Genomic DNA, 19,595 nt, shown 5'->3' with positions numbered 1-19,595 from the left:
CTGCTTTTCTTTTGACACGCAATTACAATCCAGTGCTCTCTAAGCAATACATGAAATTAGAGAAATGCTCTGCACTGGTATCACTTAATGAGTCACAGCCCCTCTAACTCATAGCTGCAGATCACTAAAAGCACAATATCAGAACTAGCTGTGCTTTTTGCCTGGCCCATACATATGTTTTTGTCATTAAAAAAAGGCTTGCTTGGGATTTGTGCCAAACATTGAAGTAACTATTTCAACAGGTGTGGGTTTCTTTTAAAGAACCTACTATAAGGCACCCAGGGAGGGGGGGGTTGCTTTATGATTTTTAATGTTTTGGCTTTCCCCAGTATATACCTACCTCAAAGCATAATGTAACAGGGAGGTCATGACCATTTGTCTTTCCACTGCAGTTAAACTTGGAAATGAGGAAACACAAGAGGTAGACAACTAAAGCAGTTCTCAAAAATGAGCTTGTTAAATGGCTTTGCTGTAACATTAATTTTAGTAACACTACCTTCAATAAACACGTTTGGAGATCTGTGCCAAAAATAAGAAAACTGATTGCTTGTTATTGCTATCATATATCATTACACCAGCGTGTAGATCTGTATTTGTTCCTCTCTTCAGCCTCCTGCCTTTTAACAGCGAGTGGCCCCCAGACTACACGGTTTATTGGAGACTATCAACAACTGCCACTTGCAATCTATGAAGATCAAGTGTAAGTAGAGCAGACCGGTTTGCTCAGCGCCTCACATCTCCAGCTTTTTAGCTGGTAAGAAAGCATTTTTAAATACTGTGACGTTAGACCATACTGCCATGCCAACAGGAGATCTCAAGCAAAATCAGTTCAAGTTTTTCAAAGCAGAGGACCAGCAAAAAAAACCTGCAAATTTCACTGTTATGCTTTGAGATAATGCTGGGATCTTGAGTCTTACTAAGGGGACCTGCGCATAAAGAAAAATAGCACTAAAAATGAAAACAGACATCGGTTGCGACTAAAACTAACACTTCCTTGTTTTTCTGTAAAACTACCTTGTGAGGTGAATTAAGTATATTGCACAATTTGGGCTTTGGGGATTAGGTTTGAAGGCGGGATTGTGGGGTTTTATTTTAAAAGGAAAAAAAAGCGCCTTTTCTTAATAGAAAAATTCAGATTACTCTTAAAATGTTAAGAAGTCTCATGACAACTCTAGCTTTATCTCATGGGGTTAGATTCAATTAGTGGCAACTTGCTTTCTATATGAATTTAGATAGTGAAGTACAATAATGAATTACTTAGCGTTCACCAGATATATTAATTTCTTGAACCACAAGAACTTAGTGACTCTACATTACAGCTTTTCCAGTTATGTATTATGTGGCCAAGATAATAGCTCCTTGACAGTTGAAAATATTGCTAAATATTCCAGTTCTTTCCTGAGAAAGCTTTTGGTAAGGAAAAAGCTTTTGCTTGTTAAACCATTTTATTTCTGCTTGGCATTCTTGTTCAGAAGAAATGTTTCCCGAATGACAGATCCTAACTGAATCTGTAATATTCCCTCCACCAGCATTTCTCTTATGTTACTCAAAGAAAAAAAATGAAGAATTTAAGTTAAAATCCAATCTAATTGTTAAAAAACAAATACTTCTGCATAAGCAGAATAGCTGAAAATGCTCTCCAAATAAAAGGTTGACACACTGTTGATTCACCAGATTTTAAGTTATATTAAAACCAGTAAATTTCTGCAAAGGTGCAAGAGTAGCAATCTGCGAGGCAGTAGCAGCATCTTTACAGCAAACAGGAAAGGAATCGTTACCTTTCCCTGTAGTAATTAGGAATTTGCAAGCAATTACATTCTTAATTCAGGTAACAGTCAAGTAATGTGACATGATCTTACTCTGGTTAATGGAACTGGACACACACAACTCTGGTAAGAAATCAGAAATATTAGATTTAACACAATTACTGACCAGCTATCAATGGAACATTCTTCCAAATACTAGCTTTTATGTGAACCCATTTATAGGCACTACCTCAATTTTTCCATTTAGATTGGGTTAAAGTTTGCTGGATATACAGCTGTGTTTGTAGGGAGAGATGCAAGTTATACAATAAAAAAAAGAGAAGAGGGAAACATATCCCTAAAAGCATATCCAGTTTTCCTACAGACTTTCTAAGTGTCCAAAATATGCAGATGCGAATCAAAGGAAGCATTTAGTAAAATTCAACATTTCAACTTCTCTAAATTCTTCCCCCCAAAACTCTGGGCAAATTACAAACTTATGGACAGAACTTAACTGTAATCAAAGGGCAAATGTGACACTGGAATTGAGTCAATCAAAATCCACTATAACCGTTTATTTTAAAATGCCCTTTTTCATACATAAAAATTTGATTCCCATAACTGTAATAAAAGGGTGGAGTGTCCGTTTGATACAAAAAACCTAAGATATCTGATGAATACAGGAAGTAAGATTTCATGATAACTGTTCTTTTGCTGGCTTGCAGTTTCCACACCAAGCTTTCTTATAAATTTTAGCTTTTCACTTCAGAAAGCTTTCTCTTTAGCATGTCGAGGCTAATGAGCAGCAAAATGAGTACAGATTAAAATTAGAAATATATTATTAAAGCTTAATTGGAAATTAAATTCTGTTTAAAGGATTATCTGGAAGTTTTAGAGACTGCATTATAGGTAAATCCTGTTGTTCAAATCAGTTCGAAGTTTCCCAGTTGGATACATCTGAAATTTCTCAGGAAGGCTTTCTCCTAAAGCAACCAGAGACAGGACCTGCCACAGAAAAGAATATACAGTTGCCTGGAGTTTTTAAACTGTCTGGGATTGATTGGGCATCCTCAATAACATGTCACTGCTACTTTCTGACCTCTCCCTAGGAACAAACTCACAGTCCAACTCTTGGTAGAAAGGTCTGCCTCAATGAAAAGGCACTTATATTACTATTTTTGGCCTCCTTGCAGAAGAGCCAAAGATACACAGTAGAGACCAAGTGCCCTTTTATCGTCAGAACTGGACTTTTCAAGTTACACAGGTAGGGCACCAAGAGAGAAACTTTCCAAGTGTGCATACTCTGTTCTCCTGTAAGCAACCAGAAGGCAGAGTCTCCCAAACTACTAATCTGGCTTCTTTCTCCAACATGAAATTAAACACTAAGTCAAACAAACCCTCAAGACAAGTCAGTTACTCAGTGGAATCCCAGTGGAAGTATTTTCTTCAAAGGGAGCTTTCTTCCCATTCACAATCCTCATGTTGATAAGAAAAGCAAATACAGTCTTAAAAAAGAAAGACAAGTTAACATCAATTTAATGATTCACAGTTACTGCATTTAGATTTAGTGGCAATACAGCTGCTAGCTGAAAATCACCTAATTACCCATATAACTATTAAATTTAAGAAGTTCTTGACATTTGTGTCCAAGTTACCAAAACCTATCCAACAATTAACTAACTGCTCTGACTATCAAAAGAGTTTGGCTCCTCCCTTCCCCTCAAACTAACCCTTTTCTGTTAATATTCTCAAGCTCATATTAGAATTGGAATTTTAAAAACTCTACACTTGCTACCCAACCAATTTCTAAAATTAATATACATCAAAATAACTGCTCATTTACTAAAACCACCCTCCATGAAAGTTGTCTAGAAATTATTTAATTAAATGAGGAAAGATTTACAAATCAATAAAGGAGAATCCTGGTAAGCCAAGGAAAAGAAAATTTAAATGTTAGCCACAATTTCATTAATTATAGCAGGTATTCAGCTGCCAGTCCCTCTGTATATCAACAGACCCAGACAATCTCATTAAAGTCAAGAACCTAAAATTAATATCAATAATGAGAAGACACAGAAAGTTATTAGCAGAAAAAAGGTTCATGAGCAACTGAGAATGTAGTTTTATAATACAACCAAGCAGATCGCACCATGGAGAACACAGTCCCAGTGCTCTGGCTGCTTCTTCTTTCCCAGGGAAGCTGTATAACCTTGCCCCTCTCCTTGCACTAGAACTCTTACAACCTGAAAGAAATCTGGTTAAAGACGTTGAACTAGCAGAAAAAACTTTGTGGGTTAGCTTAGTTTCTCTTAACTTGCTCACTCCACAACCAGATGAATTTTTGATAGTAGAAAGGAAACAGGAGAGAACAGCGGGAGCCAACAAAAGGATGATTTCTTCAACATTCAGACTAACTCAGCTGTATGGTCCAATCTCACATTATGTTTCTGGGCGGCCTACTGAAGCTGATGTCTCAGCAAACCTCATCTTCACTCACATGGAAGCTGGAAGGTATGAAAAGAATGAGTCAAACGAATGACGAGAGAATGGGGCCTCATGTTACAGCAAGCCAGCATTTCTCTCCTCTCTCTGCTACCAAAGTTCCTTAAGACACTACATGAACAATTAAGGCCTTTTTCAGAGGCAATTGCTAATTTTCAGGTTACTCAACACAAAATATCAGGCGTCTGTCAAAATTACCAATTGGGGTCTAAAGTACTACTTCTGGAATCAATTAGACCTGTGCTGTGAGTGTATAAAGCACTTCAAAAACTGAAGACCTGCTGTTGGGTCTTCCTCCTGAGTACCAAGTATATCAAAATGGACATTCATAGCATCAATTTCTTCTATTTTACTGCTTGCATCTTAGTTATCCTTCTATAAAAGGAGACTACTCACACCACAAAAGTATTGTAAAGATTAAGTTGTTTTTGAACTACTCAGACTCCTTAACAGTGTAAGGCACAGAGCACTACACTACCCTGGGGGTTTAATTATCCTATCAGCAAACCAAAGTTTGACTGGTGCACTCTAAGGCCCAGAGCAATACACTGAACAATGTGGATAAATCAAGATATTTAACAGCCTCCCATTATCTATTTTGGTGCTGAAAGAGGCAGGGGTCTCGGTCTCACTAGGGGAGTGGGGAATAAATGATAAATTAATTAAAGACTGTCATACTGCTCACGCAGAAAGAGATGAATGAAGATTGGAAAGACTTTCAGAATGCTTGACTTTTTAATCTATATAATACTTTTACAGTGTAAGAGAAACTGAGAAGTTAATACTTATTGTTTTACTAGTGCTATCAGGTTTTTGAGAATTTATTGCAAATAATTAGAGACTTCAATTATTTAGATGTTACAGATTAAAATCCACCTACACATATTATCTAATAGCTGAATAGGTGGCTAAAGAAGAGATGGATGTCTATTTGCAATTTTAGCCCTTTACTTTCATTTTCCAAGTAATTAAAAATTAGATGATGCAATCTAATAACATCAATACCTTCCCTTTCATCTGAGCATGCACCCACAGAAGTGTGTATATGATAGATGTTCCTCTTCAATCCAAAGAATGTCCTGATAGACAGGGAAATAAACCACATGATGTAAACCCGCTTCTTTTAAATTGTCTTTCAGAGCACCTAATGCTACTCTGCCTATTATAAAGAAAAAGGTGCAGTATCAGGAAACTACAGTTCAAGCTCTTTTATCAAAGACACTGATTCTCTAGAAAAAGTCTTGACCACAGAGCTAGATAAAAAAACATCTAGAATTACACAGAAGGACACAGTCTGCTATCAGCCTGTTAAAGATAATGCATGCTGTAGGGATAAAAAGGAAACTCTGAAAACTGCGTTCCTCTCAAAATCAGAACACGTTTAACTGTGCCTGCTGCAAAGCAAGTGACACTGTTCTTTTGCTTCTGAATAATCAACCATTCATGGCAACAACGAAAAGTGAACACGGCACACAGAGTAATGCTGGAATAGAAAGAGAGTAGCTAGCTTCTTCACAACTCTTCCTGGCTAATGGAGACAGACTACACAGATTAATTTATCAAAGAAAAAGAAAAGAGAATCCCTTGCATTTCTCTTCTCATTTGGGCTGTCACAATCAGGAAGAAACACCATCAAGCCAGATTTCTAAAGTAACTTATTTCCTGCAGTTTCAAGTACTGATCCAACAGCAGCAGCGGATCCAAATGCACAGCTGTTCCTCCCAGGAAGACTGGTAAAGGAAATGAAGTCTGAAGTTTAGAGGAAAGGTATAATCCGCAGTGATAGCAGCTGCTCTGTCTGGGTCACTCGGGATTTAAAATATTCCATCATCAGCTTTGCAACAAAATGTTTTGCAATGGTTTGGGTGGGTTTTTTTTATTTTAGCATGTTTTTATTTTCATAAAAGTGAAGATTTTAACACTGGCTAGAAACAGACAAGTGCGGACAAGCCGAGCAAAAGTTTCCCTTGTTGCCTCTGCCAATCATATTTGGCCTTCTAATGCTATTAGCGTCCTAGCGCAATAGATATTGCAGAGAGAAGTACTACCAAGCCAAAACAGGAAGCCAAATGTCTACTACAAACTAAGTGAAAATTACCACGAAAAAATCCAGACATATGGTATGAACTGGATTTGAACCCATGCTTTTAGAACTGCTACATCATTGTTTACTCTTCCATCACCATAACTGTCATTTAAGTCACTTTCAAGTATTTGTTCCATTATCACATCGACATGTCAGGACACAAACAAAAAAACTCTGCAGGCCAGCCAAACGCAGTCATTAGGAACAAAAATTCAAGAAAAGAAAAAAAAATCATTTTTGCTGCTTTCTTGGTTTTTTAGGGAAGGAATCTGTTGTAATATATTGGAATTTAGCAGCCACAAAAGAGCAACAGCTTTGTTTCTGCCACACTGAAACATTTCACAACCAACTCTTTACTCACAGCAGAGCTGCAAACACAAGGCCAGCACTGCACTTGATTTTTACCAGTGAATACCTATAGTACACTACCAAATACACTGCTGGAGGATTGAGGGTTTTCCCAATGCACTCAAATACCCACATTTTCTCAAGACTTCAGAAATTGACAACAAAACAGGGGGTGACATACTCAAGGACCAGAACCAAAGGGATTCTGCTACCGCCTGTGAGCATCTGAGCTCACATGAACTCAGTACCGGGTTCTGCACAGAGGGAAGGGGAAGCAGAATCCTCCCCCACTATTTGACAGGGCCAGAGCTTGAAATGAAACAGGACCTCTCTCCAGATGCCATAAAAAACAAACTGAGAATCAGAAGAAGGGGTTTTCAGCATTAGAGTAGTGAAAACTGCTAGTCAGAGGAAAGGGGAAAGCAAGATAGCTAACTTAAGATTTTATAAACATGATTAAGCTCAAAGGTTACCTGATAGTATTACGTATATGCTGCAGTTCCAGTTGCTTACCAGTAAAACTGCGAGGTCTCAAAGGGTGTGCATCTACCGAAACACCTGTGTGGGTCCCTTGCAGCTGCACAAAAGCCTCTACAAAACTAAGACAGTCCTGAATGATGCTGTGCTTTGAAAAGGAGAAAGAAGATGATGGAATAAGTTCTTACCTCCAGTGCCTATGACAATGCTAGTCATTTGAGGATGGTATTCCTATCGGTTTATTTTGGGGACTATGGGAAACCATTCAATTTTTGCAGCTAGCATGTCCACGAAGCAAAGAACTACAAAGGCAAAGATCGCTTTCTCTCCGTTTCAAGATGCAGCCGTTATCATAGGTTATTCCTCATCAAAAAACCGTCTTGGTCACCTGGCTGATTCATGTAGCAAAGAGCAGAGAACAGGAGAAAAAGCAACCCCAAAAAGATTAGACGCAGCCCTAGCCCACACAGCCGAGGTGCAAAGTGTCACTACTATAAACCAACTTAAAATAAACTTCTCCCAACTGGTAACTGTAATACTGCTTTGCTAAAAGCATTACAGTCCAGTCAAATAAATTTCATTCATAAGAGCTGAGATATATATTGATCAGCAAAGCTTAAACACGAATCAGCTGAATCCCAGCCAACTAGCGATCACTGCACTCCTAGCAGTCCAAGAGAGCCAATTATTACTCATGAGTTCATGATGTTTTCTTCACCTTCCTGTTGAAGAGATTATTTAAGACCTCAAATCACTTAACTGGATTGTTTTGTCCTGTTATGAGTCATCTACAAATTCCAAGGCACCATTAGATTCTCCTTCAGGAGCTGCAACCAACTCCCCAGATTGCCTCAGCTATAAAATTGTGAGGAAACGGGGTTATAAAAATTACACACATACTCGGAACTCTACCCCCAGATGTCTTCTAGAATTCATGTGAAAGCGAAAAGATCTCACCCCCTAACGTACACTTGCTATTTATAAACCACCCCAAATCCGCATTACACTCCAAATCAAAAATCCTTTTTCTTGTGAACCCAAAGAGAACAAACCAGAATGTTTAACTTTTCTGGAGAAAGAGGGAGGGGAGAGGGAAGAAGGTAGTAGTATTTAATGCTGCAACTGTTTTTTTATTATTTATTTCTGGTTTACACCAGCAGAACTTTGAACACCGGCACTTCTTTACATATTAGTTGCATTTAACTTTCTCCAAAATATGAACTAATATGAACTACCTGATGTTTTGGGGTTTGAGAGCGAAGAATCAGTAAGAACACACCTTGCACAATTTGAATAAATAAATAAAGTAATAATAATAAATTTTAGTACACAGGCTGTCACTCTGTGTTTAAAAACACTTTGCTATTTCTGGTGAACAAAGGTTTACTGTTTAAAACTTAACAGTCACAACTGAGTAGCAAGTAAAAACAGGATACAGCACAACTACAGACTTAAAATAGTGACTATTCTTCAGAGTTCTGCTCTATCACTGGGCAGAGCGCCAAGCTAAGCTACAATATGAACCAAACCTGATTTGCACTGCTTTTAAAAACAAACCAGATCCCATGTCAGTTCTGCAAATGCCACCCTTCTTTTCTGAAACGGTTTCAAAAAAAAAGGCAGGCATGTATGTTGCTGATAATTCAATATAATACATCAGGGAGGACTCATACTTTAAGCTCATTGATTATTTGATATCCAGAAGGCAAAGAAAGTAAAATCTAGTGCGATGCTCTCAAAATCTATTTATTTTAATGATCATTATTAGCTAACAATGTATTTTTAAAGCAAATTCTCATTCTGAGCAGGCCAGCATATCTTTTTGCTGGTTGATGGACGACGCTTCAGAGAACAACGCAGAATGAGAGCCCAGTCTAAAAAAAAAAAGTTCCTAAACCATCCCCATTCCTCCTATTGAAATGTCTCAGAAAAGATGAAATAAAAGCAGAGATGCCCTCATTAAGCAAGATAAAAATAGCTTTTATGTTCCATTTTTTATTTTTAGCTAAAGAATGAAAATGCAGTTATGTAACCCTACAAGTTTCATAAATTAGGAGACAAGCAGGGCATGTTTGCACTCTTTGGAGTTTATTAGCTATCAGGAGAGCACCTAACTCTGCACTGATAGTAGCCACAAGCACGGCTGGTTCAGTTAGAAAACTTATTGGTACAGAATAAATGTGCTATTTAGCTGCTGCCGACGCTCACGTTGGTTCACATGCAGAGAAAGCCATTTCATGATCACCTTCAGTCCGTGATACCAAGATAACACTTCACCAGTCCCCAAAACCACCATGGCTTTTGCAGCATGTTCTTCCCTCCAACAACTCCTCCCACTGCAGCTCAACGTTAAGCCCTCCTATTACAGCCCAAGAAACTGTTTGTAGCTCTTAAGATGAGGCATCAGACAATTCTCTAGGTATTAAAAATATCTGCCATTAGGGTCAAAATTCTTCGAATGCAAAAGGCTCGTACAGTGTAATCATTTCACTGCACAAAAGAAAAATCTAATTACAATGAGAAGGTCAATAAGGCGTTTGAATCCGAGTAGGCTGGTGGGAACTTGTGTAATATTTAAGATATTATGTTTGCTCTTCCCTCACCAGTGGAGAAAGGCCACAGAGGTGGCGAGGGGGAACAAGGTCTCATGAAATTGTGATTAGAAGACTCCAATGAGGACAATCCTTGTCCATTGCTTGTACAGACAGAACAAGGAGAAACCCGGTAACACCACTCCAATAATTGGTGGCTGCTGAATGGATGCCATGAATACAATCTACATGAGACTTTGCAAGGAAAGAAAAAGGTGAAAAGTCAGTGTATTAAACAATCACTCTCTTCCCTTTTGCCACTGAGGTTGGGTTTTTTTCCCCTTAATCCAGTTTACAGATCTCAAAACACCACTTAAGGACTCCAGAGCTAGAAAAATCTTCTGCACAGCTTCACATTGCAACAAGACGCTGCTTCCACAACAGGCCTAAAGAGGCACCAATGTTCACAAAGGTCACAAATAACTAATACACTCTCTGAGTTGAGAACTATCACCGTTTGCCTGAAAATACATGTATTTTGGAAAATCAACTCAAATTCCCTCCCTTTTGAGACTTCAGCCGTCCAAGGAAAATAGTCCTAATGTGAATAGTAATAGTTGGGTATCAAAATGAATTGAAAATTCATGTGACAGAACTGCAGTCTGCCATTAACACTTCTTACTACTATGTAGTGATAAGTAACCATACTAAAAAACACAAGCAAGTAGCCCAGCAGGGATATCACAGAGGCTATTTTCCCAGTCATCAAGAAATGTGATAGACCAAGCAGGCAGGAAAGTAAAATACACATTGAGAAAAACTGCCTGTAATATACAGACTTTTAGACACGGATCGTGAAGTGCTGTAGAATTATTAAAGCCTAAAGCCAGAACACATCATTTCATTCTCCTCTACTTCATTATTTAAGACCCATTTTTTGTGGGTGTGCGTTGTCGTTGTTTTATTGCAAAGAATTGTTCTGGTACAAGGGGAAGAATTTTCAGTTCCCAAGAAATAATTTGCAAAACAAGACTATATTATCAACACTCAGTTACAACTTTATAATTTATAAAGTACGAATGAGATCATACAAAAACATCCCTGGTTAACAAATACGCACTTTTGCAATGCTCATTTGGCTCAGCAAGTACTAATGGAGATCTTGACAGCAATCTGATTCTTGGGTATCACTTACACAGCACTAAACATGCTATGCAAATCATTTAAAACACATCAGAGCTACATTTTAACTATTAACTCCTACACACTATCAGATACACTAATCTTAGCTAATGAGTTAGTAAAGATTCACAAGTTTGGCTACCACCTCAAGTTTACACCAAAGCCTTTGGGACTGCATTTGTTTATCGAAATGCAAGTAGTTTAAACCAAAAGACAAAAAGGGAAGCAGCACTGAGGTCACAACTGGTCACCATCACAAAATGTACACTGCTGCAAGCTTATGTTCACAAAAAGTCTACCAGATTTTAATAGTTTGCTTCTTTTCACCCACTTACTCCAATCCTGTCAGCTACCATGTACGCTCGACTACAAAGCAACAGCTACTCCAGCACATCTACAAAAACACTGGGGTAAAATTCCAGCCATCACAACCAGAAATGTTATTTCAAAAAAGAAAAGCTTCTTTTCTTTTCTTTTTTTTTTTTTTTTAAAGATACAGTATTACATTTGCTGAAAAGTGCCCTGAAGTATACTTGAGTTTCAGATTCTACATTAGGTATGGAAACATTAATGCCAGTGTGGAACATACCATTAGAGACTGATCAATGCTGTCAGGGAGATTGACAAAACCGCTATAACATAGCCCAAGAAAATGCTCCTTTGCAATTAGAGACAGGTTATAGAAACCAAAGACAAATATTTAGCATTTAAGACATTTTGTTTAAATCCCTATTGATCATTTTTGAGAACATGCCTACTTTTTGCCAAATTAGTATCTTATTACCACTACAATGAAAGTGCCTAGAAATACTTTATAATTTCTTCCAGAACAACTTACACGTCTGGTCAGAGCAGAAAACTGCAGGGGCTAAAGCTCACCTCAAAGAAAACCCAAACCCATCAGTTTGATTGAATATGGTTGAGCCCTGATGCAACCCACTGCACGGCCATGCCGGAGCTCGCACAAACACGGCACTGGGCAGCCACAGGAGTGAAAGATTACAGGACCTTAAAAGTGCACAATGCTGCTGCCTCAGCAAAGAATCGGGGCCTTGATCTTGATAAGGTACGGTAAATGCTTCATAATTAAAATCAATTACATCAATAAATTGATTATAAAACTGAAAAAAAAATGGTTAATACTAGAAGTAAGCGGTTTGATGAACAGCAAATTACAACAAACATTGTTTCCAAATCAGGACAGGTAATCCAAGATGGCTAGAAAAACACAAATGCAGTTTACATGATAAAAAAGTTAAAATAAAAGGTCACCTGACTGAGAAACCAAACTACAGTTAAAAATGGTTTTCAACACCACATCCTTATAGACAATCATATTATGGGCTTCCCAGGGCTTAAGGGTTTCCTCCCCTCCTTTTGTTTGGGGTTTTTCTTCCGCAGTGTGGAGAACAGCTCTTTTCTGTTTCATTTAACAGGTACTGAAGAAAGTTGGCATCTAGGCCACATGGCTACTAATATAATTTCTCACTACAACATATTCTTGAAAAATACGTTAAGTGAATTATTCCTGTTGTACTGTTTTGTGGATTAATGCTTTACTTACACAGAGAACGCTCATTTACCTCTGCCCTTCCACTGATGCCAGCACATAATTCAGATTAACACACCATCAACTCCTCCCGCTGACTGATTTTTTTTGCCACGTCTGTAACTTCTACGGGAGGTTTGTAGCTCCTGTATTCACAACTATAACTCAAAGTCATCAAAACTACAAACTTCAATTTGTAAATACAAGACCAAGAAACACACTATCCAGACCTAAAACTTTTCAAGATCTTAACTACAGGCAAAGGTCACCTCCGCAAAACCGGTTTTGCAGCTCGGTAATTCTCTTCGAGGGAAAACCCCAAATCACCCTCAAAGAGTTGGAAGAGCTGACTGTACATAACCTCGAGAACGTATTCTCTTACTAAATGAGTAGCTTCTATAAATGCAAATTACTGCAAATGCTCTCCAGCGCTGAAGCTAAAGAAAACTGAAATGCAGCACACTGAGCCGAGTTCCACATGTTCATCCTGTGAATTACAATTAATACATTGAAATACAGCGGTTGTACAATCACAGTTTCACGTGCCTACAGATCCTTCATAGCTTTGCTACCTCATTAAAACAGACGGACTTGGCCACTGCACAGAAAAATACTTTGTCTGAGAGCTGAAGCAAGCAGCTATAAGGCATGGTAATGATGGAATAATAATAAAAAAAGTCATTGTCTCCTTAAAAAAAAAACACAACAAAAACCTGACTGGGTTTACCAGAAGAAACTTTACACTGCTAACTGAAGTATGTGAGTTCTCCAGCATGGCATATCAGAAGCCGACTCGCATGTTTACCTTGGACAGCTCAGATGAGTTAAGGAAAGCCGAGCGTTGCACAAGAACAGAGATTCTTTGTGCCCCTGTGGGTAGCTCACCTCTGCATTTTCACTTTCTGATTTACAATAATTCTTCCAAAGAACTAATGACACTGCACCATTATTTCAGCACATTCAATGCAGTTACTCGCCCAGCCTGTGTTTGTCAAAAGAGCGATGATGCCCACAGCCCGTGGTACGGATGCAGCGACGAGGGGAGAGTATTTGGCGGTACGGAAACCAACTGACTTGGTTCTGTGTCCTGCTCCATCACAGAAATCAGAGGAAGATCACAGATGAAGCCTAAGTGACCTATTTCTTGGTCTGGAAAAGTGCAAATTCTGGGTCCAAATCCCATATCTGGGAAAGTAACAAAGAAGAAAAACACTGTCTAGAGCTTGAAAAATTAACATTTCTGTTCTGAAACTCACAATACTATTAACTTGAACAAAACTACTTCCAGCTGAAAGCATTAATCTCTGCACTTGGAGGGCTTAGTCCTGATTTTGATGCATTTCTTTAATATCTTTCAGACATTCAAAAATACTATTACATAGTCAGGAATTTCTCCTTTATCAAATTATTTAATAAAAACATGCCGAAGACATTAGGAAACATTGAGACACTGTATCATCATCACCATTAGCGTTTCTCATTTTTAAAACCACAGATTAGCATTCCTGATTTAACTAAGCTTTTAAATACTCTTTTGCATACTATCTACATCGAACCATGATCTGTGAATGTACAAAGAGACATTTTGATCTCTTCCGCAGCCAGTAAGAACACGTAAATGAGTGACTGTCTCATACGCAAGTAAAAATTTTGTTACAGGGAGGTGTGTGCCTGTGTATGTGTTTTACACACACGCGAATACCAACTATGGGGTTTTCACTTTATTTTTATTTAATTGCACTTCAGTCAAATGGCCATCTATGGGTAGCTATGCCATTACAATATATTCCACTTGAAAAAATTAAACTACAACAGGATCTTTGTATTAATAATATTCAGGTTTAAAATATAAACACCAGCTTTTTACTTCACATAGTTTTCAAGAACTCGAAGAAGCAACGCAGGCACACAAAACTTTTGATAACACCTAGAAAATACGCAAGCAAACCCTGTCATGGCACCATCATACAGATTGACAAAACACTGAATTATGTACTTGGGAACATGGAAAATAAGTTTCGTGTCACTGAGGAATACAGGTTATTACTAAAGATCCTCTTTTTGAGGAGTGCTGTTACTAGTAGGTCACCGAGACACTTTCTGCAGGTTGCTTGCATGGGGGGCTTTGCGTGCAGGAAAAGACTGTATAAGCGGTGCTGGAATTTTGCAGAATGTTTCCAAACATCACCATTAACCTGGGTTTTATTCCCTGTTTTGACTCCAGTAACATCAACATCAGCACAGCCCTCCAGGCAGGTGGGGCTGGGAGATGGCACTGGCTGGCAGGTTTCTGGAGTTGGGGGGGGGGGGGGCTTTTTTTTTTTTTTTTTTTTTTTTAAGGTAAAACTGCAAGGTCCATAAGAGGGAGCTCAAACACAGCTCCAGGTGACATCCCTCAAAACTAAGTGACTTTAACAATGTATATTAAAAAAACAATCCTGGAAACCTGAGACCATCTCCAAGTGAACAAGAACCACCTTTAAACTGCAGGTCACAAGCTATGCCCAAATTTTCTTTAAAAAATAATCTTAGGTTCTCTAGCATTTGAAGAGCCATACATTGAAGAGTTCAGCACTGTCTGTGTTATCCTGCATGTTAATGTTTTGTTAATTACAATTTTAAAGGGCAGTGACAGCCTTGTATGAGCAAATACATGCAATGCAGCAAGCACCACTGGGCTGTGTTACAACAGAAATTGAGAGTAGGCCCTGGTAAACAACCTGTCCTTAAAACACAGAAACCAGTGCAGTTCTAAAATTTCATGCTTCACATAAAAAAAGGAAAGGAGCAGAACCACAAGCAAAATACAGGAGTCAATGTCACACAGGAAAAAAAACCCTCCCCCTCTTCTCACCCACTTTGTTACTATGGGACTCGCAGAAATCTCTGGATTATAAACACCAAGGTCCCACTCACAAAACAATTAAGCAGCTCCAGTGCTTCTGTCGGCCACCCACCTCCATGACTCTTCACAAGGTCTGCGTCTCCCAGAAAAGCTAAAATGCATTCTTGAATTTGCCAGCTGAAAGACAGGACTTTGTTGCTCCTGAGAATAGGGGAACACTTTTGAAACCAAAGCGATTTATTTTTTCAAAGGAATTCTTTTTTCCCCCAACTGAATGGTGAGGGCAGTAGAGAAAGAAGGAGTTAATATCATGCTGTGTTTTGTCCTGGGCAAGAAAGATGTATCATAACTTTAAAATCTCAGATGGTCTGAACAGCACAAATAGGTGGAAGATTACCAAGTCAGAAAGTAAGCTCAGAAACGGCCTATCTACGCACAAGAAATGGTGGAACAGTAGTTCCCTGCCTCTGCTACGACCAGTAACTAACAATAAAACAGACAAGATGGTAAACATTGCAAAAAGACAATTACTAATAATGAAAAGGCAACAGAAATTTTGGGCTGCTTCCACAAACTGAGTAACGCGTTTTCAAACTGACAGCAAAGTATTGGTTGCCAAATGAAAATGAGAGCAAACAGCAAAGTTGTGCTTAACCCCTTTTTGCTTTTATACTGCATTTTAAACACAGATGAAATCATGGAATTTAGAAGAAAAAGTCTACAAAGAAGACATTTTACTCAGCTATTTGGTCAGTGTTTCCATCACTTCAGTACCCAGAATCCTCAGACAACTTATTCATCTTGGGTCCTTTTCTCAATACCAGGTTCGTGAAAATAAGATGGGTTTTCATCTGCAAAACCTGGGTTAGTAACACTCAGATTGGGCAGAAACGGAATTAGGATTCTGACTTATCTTGTGGAAGGTGAATGCTAAACGTAAGAGTTAATTGAAGGACAACCTGTAATTGCAGACTTCAAGAACTCTCAAGAATACCCAACTCTCGAGTGGCAGCCAAGGACTGACCACCAAAATACAAAATCCCGGGATACTGAGCTACACAGGCATGACAGAGGTGCAAGAAACAAGATGACTCCAGCAACTGCAAACATCTCTAAATTGCCCTCACTCTGCTCTCAATTAACTCGAACAGCATCCTCTATGAAACATCAACAAATAGTTTAGCAAGAACAAAGCTTCGGTCTCACACCTTCCCAAGCAGGAGCTGACAGAAGCAGCATGCTTTTCTTCTCCATCTGACCAGCAGCAGCACCGATTCAAAACAAGTATTTACCCTATCCTGACACAGAGGAATAAAAGGAAACATTTCACTGCAAATCCAACTGTATGTTCTCTTGTTCCCATTCCTGCAAATGTTCAGCCACAAACAAGACCTTAAATTTTCTTTAAACAGTTAAGAGAAAAACAAAAATGTTGACACACGCAGGTGAGACAAGAACCACACGGAAAAGCTCTGACATCCCTATACCTAAACCAGAAAAGGCATCTGATGTTCGGAAAGCGCATTCGTTACGCCGTTAATTTCTGCTGACAGGCTTTGCAGAGATATCAGAAGCCAGGGAGGATTTTTGGAAGTGAAGCAATTTGCACCTACGACAACTGGAGTATAGCAGGAACAACATTAGTGACACCAAGTCCGGCACCTCCAGACGGGTCTCTGCACACCCGTGGGTGCTTCGTGCCCCCACGGCCCTGCAGCTGGGGCGGGGGGGGGGGGGGGAGGGGAACCAGGGTGTTACCTGCCAGCAGCTTGGGGCAGGAGCCTGCCCTGCCTGGGGGATGCTCTGCAGAGCCCTGAGGGAAGCGCTCCTTAGGCAGGCGGGTGTAAGGCTGGGAACCCCCCCCCAATCTGGGCCTGGCCCAGGGGTAGGAACTGGGACCCCCCTCACAGAGCCTGGTGAAGGAATCGGGGGGACCCGCACCCCCTAAGACCCAGGCCTGTCCCAGCATGAGGAACTGGGACCCCTTGCCTCAGAGCCTGGTGAAGGAATCGGGACTCCCACCCCCTCAGACTCTGGTGAAGGAATCGGGACCCCCACCCCCTCAGACTCTGGTGAAGGAACCGGGAGCCCCCCCCCCTCAGACCCGGACCCGTGCCGGGGTGAGGAACTGGCCGTCCCCCCCCCTCAGACCCGGGGCCTGTCCCGTGGTGAAGAACCGGGGACCCCCCCCTCAGATTCATCCCACAGGAGAGGGGGGGGCCCCCCCCGCGCCAGCCCACCACAAAGGAGCCCCCACGCAGCCGGACACACACCCGCCGAGACCTGAGGGGGAGGAGGGGGGCTGCCCCGGGGCAGAGTCGCCGTGTCGTGTGTCCCCCACACACAAACGGGGGGACCGGGGCCTCCCCCCCGCGCCAGGCCCTGCCCCCGGGGTGGCAGGTGCCGCTCTCCGGAGGATGCTCCGACCCGGGGCTCGCCGCGGTACCGGGAAAACGGCGGGGGGGGGGGGGGGGTGTGTTTGGAAAAAGGGGGGGGTGAGTGGGGGTGGAGAGGGAGAGTACGGGGGGGGGGGCGGCGGCGCGCGCGGCCCCCCCGCCCCGCACCGAGGGCGCCGCCCGCCCCCGCCAGGGGGCGCTGCCCGCCCGCCCCGCCCGCCGCGCGCTGCCGCTGCCCCCGGGGCCGAGGGGCGCCGCGGGGGGCGCCGCCGCCGCCGCCCCTCCCCCACCCACTACCACCCCCCCCCCCCCGCCTCCGCCGGGGGCGCGCGCGCGCGCGCGCGGAGGGGGAGTAGGGCGCGCGGGCGGGCAGCGGCGGGGGCGCGCGCGCGCGCGCGGGCGGTTGGGCGGGCGGCGGCAGCGGCGGCGGCAGCGTCGTCGTCTCCTCACCCGGTGGGCGCGGGTTAGGCTCAGATCCTTCATGACCTCTTCGAAGGCCGCCGTCTCTTCCGCCTGTTTTTGGTTGTGCAGAGCGATCTTCTCGCTGAATTTCCGCGGGTTGTTCGAGGCCGCCATCTTCCCCCGTCCGCATCCCCCTCCCCGCGCCGGAGGGGGGGCGGGAGGGCAGGGGAGGGGGGGGGAAGAGCGAGGCGCATGCGCCGGGCGGGCCTGGCGGGCGGGTGGGGGGTGATAAAGCGCCTGCGCGGAGACGGCGCGGGGTGGGAGGGGGCGGCGAGGGGGCGGAGGGGCGCATGCGCGGGGCACGCTCGGCGGCGCGCGCGGGAGGAGGCGGGCGGCGGCGCGCCTGCGCAGTACAAGGAGGTGGGGGGTGTTCCCCCGTCGACGTGCGTGGGGAGGGGACGCGCGGCGCGCATGCGCGCTGTCGGCCGGGCGCTCTGAGGCGGCGGCGGCGGGGCCGGTGTTTACCCCCCCTCGCTGTTTTATGTTGCTTTTCTCTCTGGGGAGGACGGCTCGCTTGGGACCGTAGCAGCCTCCTCTGGAGGTTGCGGGTATCCCCGCCACCGTACTGACCCGGTCGGGGCCAAGCGTCTTCGGGCAGGCCCCTGCGCGTCGCGGCTGAGGGAGCTTCCCGCCGAAAACTCGGCGCGGTCCTTAGTGTGGTGACCGGTGTCCTCCGCGGCACACCAAGCAGGCCTGGCCACGGAGCCAGGCTTGCGTGGGTGATGCCAGGCGGAAAAAAAAAAAAAAAAGGTGTGTGTGTGGGGGGTGCGAGTTGGTGTGTGCTCACTGGGCACTCGAATAGCAAACTCCGTACCCTGAAGTGGGAGGTAAATCCCAAATCTTTAAAACGCCAGGTGTTTTTTAACCAGCGGATTTAAAATCGCAATTTTACTTTTTTTTTTCTGTCTAAGTTACTGAGAGGTTACTTGGCTTGTTTCAGGGGGGCTTTTCTCCCTTTCAGAAAACGCAGTCAGGAGAATTTCCTAAACAAACCTGTTATCCCAGCACCTCACACAGATCTGGCTGGGCCGTGTTGAGGCATGGAGCGCAAAAGATAGCCAGCTCCTATTCATCCACCTGCCAGTGCTTGGATGGAGCAGCATGTGCAGCAGGGAAAGCCAGCAATTCATTAGCGAGTCTGTTAAGATAAGCAACAGTTCTTAACTCTGCAACTGCTGCCTCTTCCTGCAAGATAAGATAACTTGAAGCTACAAGACAGGCGATACCTGTACAGCAGAAATCTAGTAACGAGATACCAAGTAAAGGCATTATTTCTGGGAAGGGTTTAGGAATTGGGAAAGTCTCCCATTTTCCTGGACCATTTAGGTGTGTTGTACAGCGAAGCAAAAGATGCTACCACAGCTCTGTTCTAAACTACGCAGAACAAAACGGTGCAGTCTTCCCACGCAAGCACGCCCTCACTGCCAAACTCCGGCGAGCGCATCCAGCTCCACCCTTCTCCCTCTCCTGTG

At 42.5% G+C, this 19,595-nt stretch overlaps 1 protein-coding gene across 5 annotated transcripts in view; it reads right to left on the bottom strand.

Annotated features, from left to right (window-relative positions):
• The window catches only part of CRTC1 (CREB regulated transcription coactivator 1), a 53,238-nt gene extending 34,960 nt beyond the window's left edge, over nucleotides 1–18,278 (bottom strand). For all 5 annotated transcript variants that reach the window (XM_049807596.1, XM_049807598.1, XM_049807599.1 and 2 more), the window contains exon 1: nucleotides 18,112–18,278. In XM_049807596.1, coding sequence (XP_049663553.1) covers nucleotides 18,112–18,237 — 126 coding nt within the window. In that variant the 5' untranslated portion in view covers nucleotides 18,238–18,278. The remainder of the gene's footprint in view (nucleotides 1–18,111) is intronic.
• Nucleotides 18,279–19,595: the final 1,317 nt, after the last annotated feature.

Source organism: Accipiter gentilis, chromosome 8 (genome assembly GCF_929443795.1).
Source record: "Accipiter gentilis chromosome 8, bAccGen1.1, whole genome shotgun sequence".
Taxonomy (NCBI): Eukaryota; Metazoa; Chordata; class Aves; order Accipitriformes; family Accipitridae; genus Astur; species Astur gentilis.
This window is presented reverse-complemented; position numbering and strand designations above follow the sequence as displayed.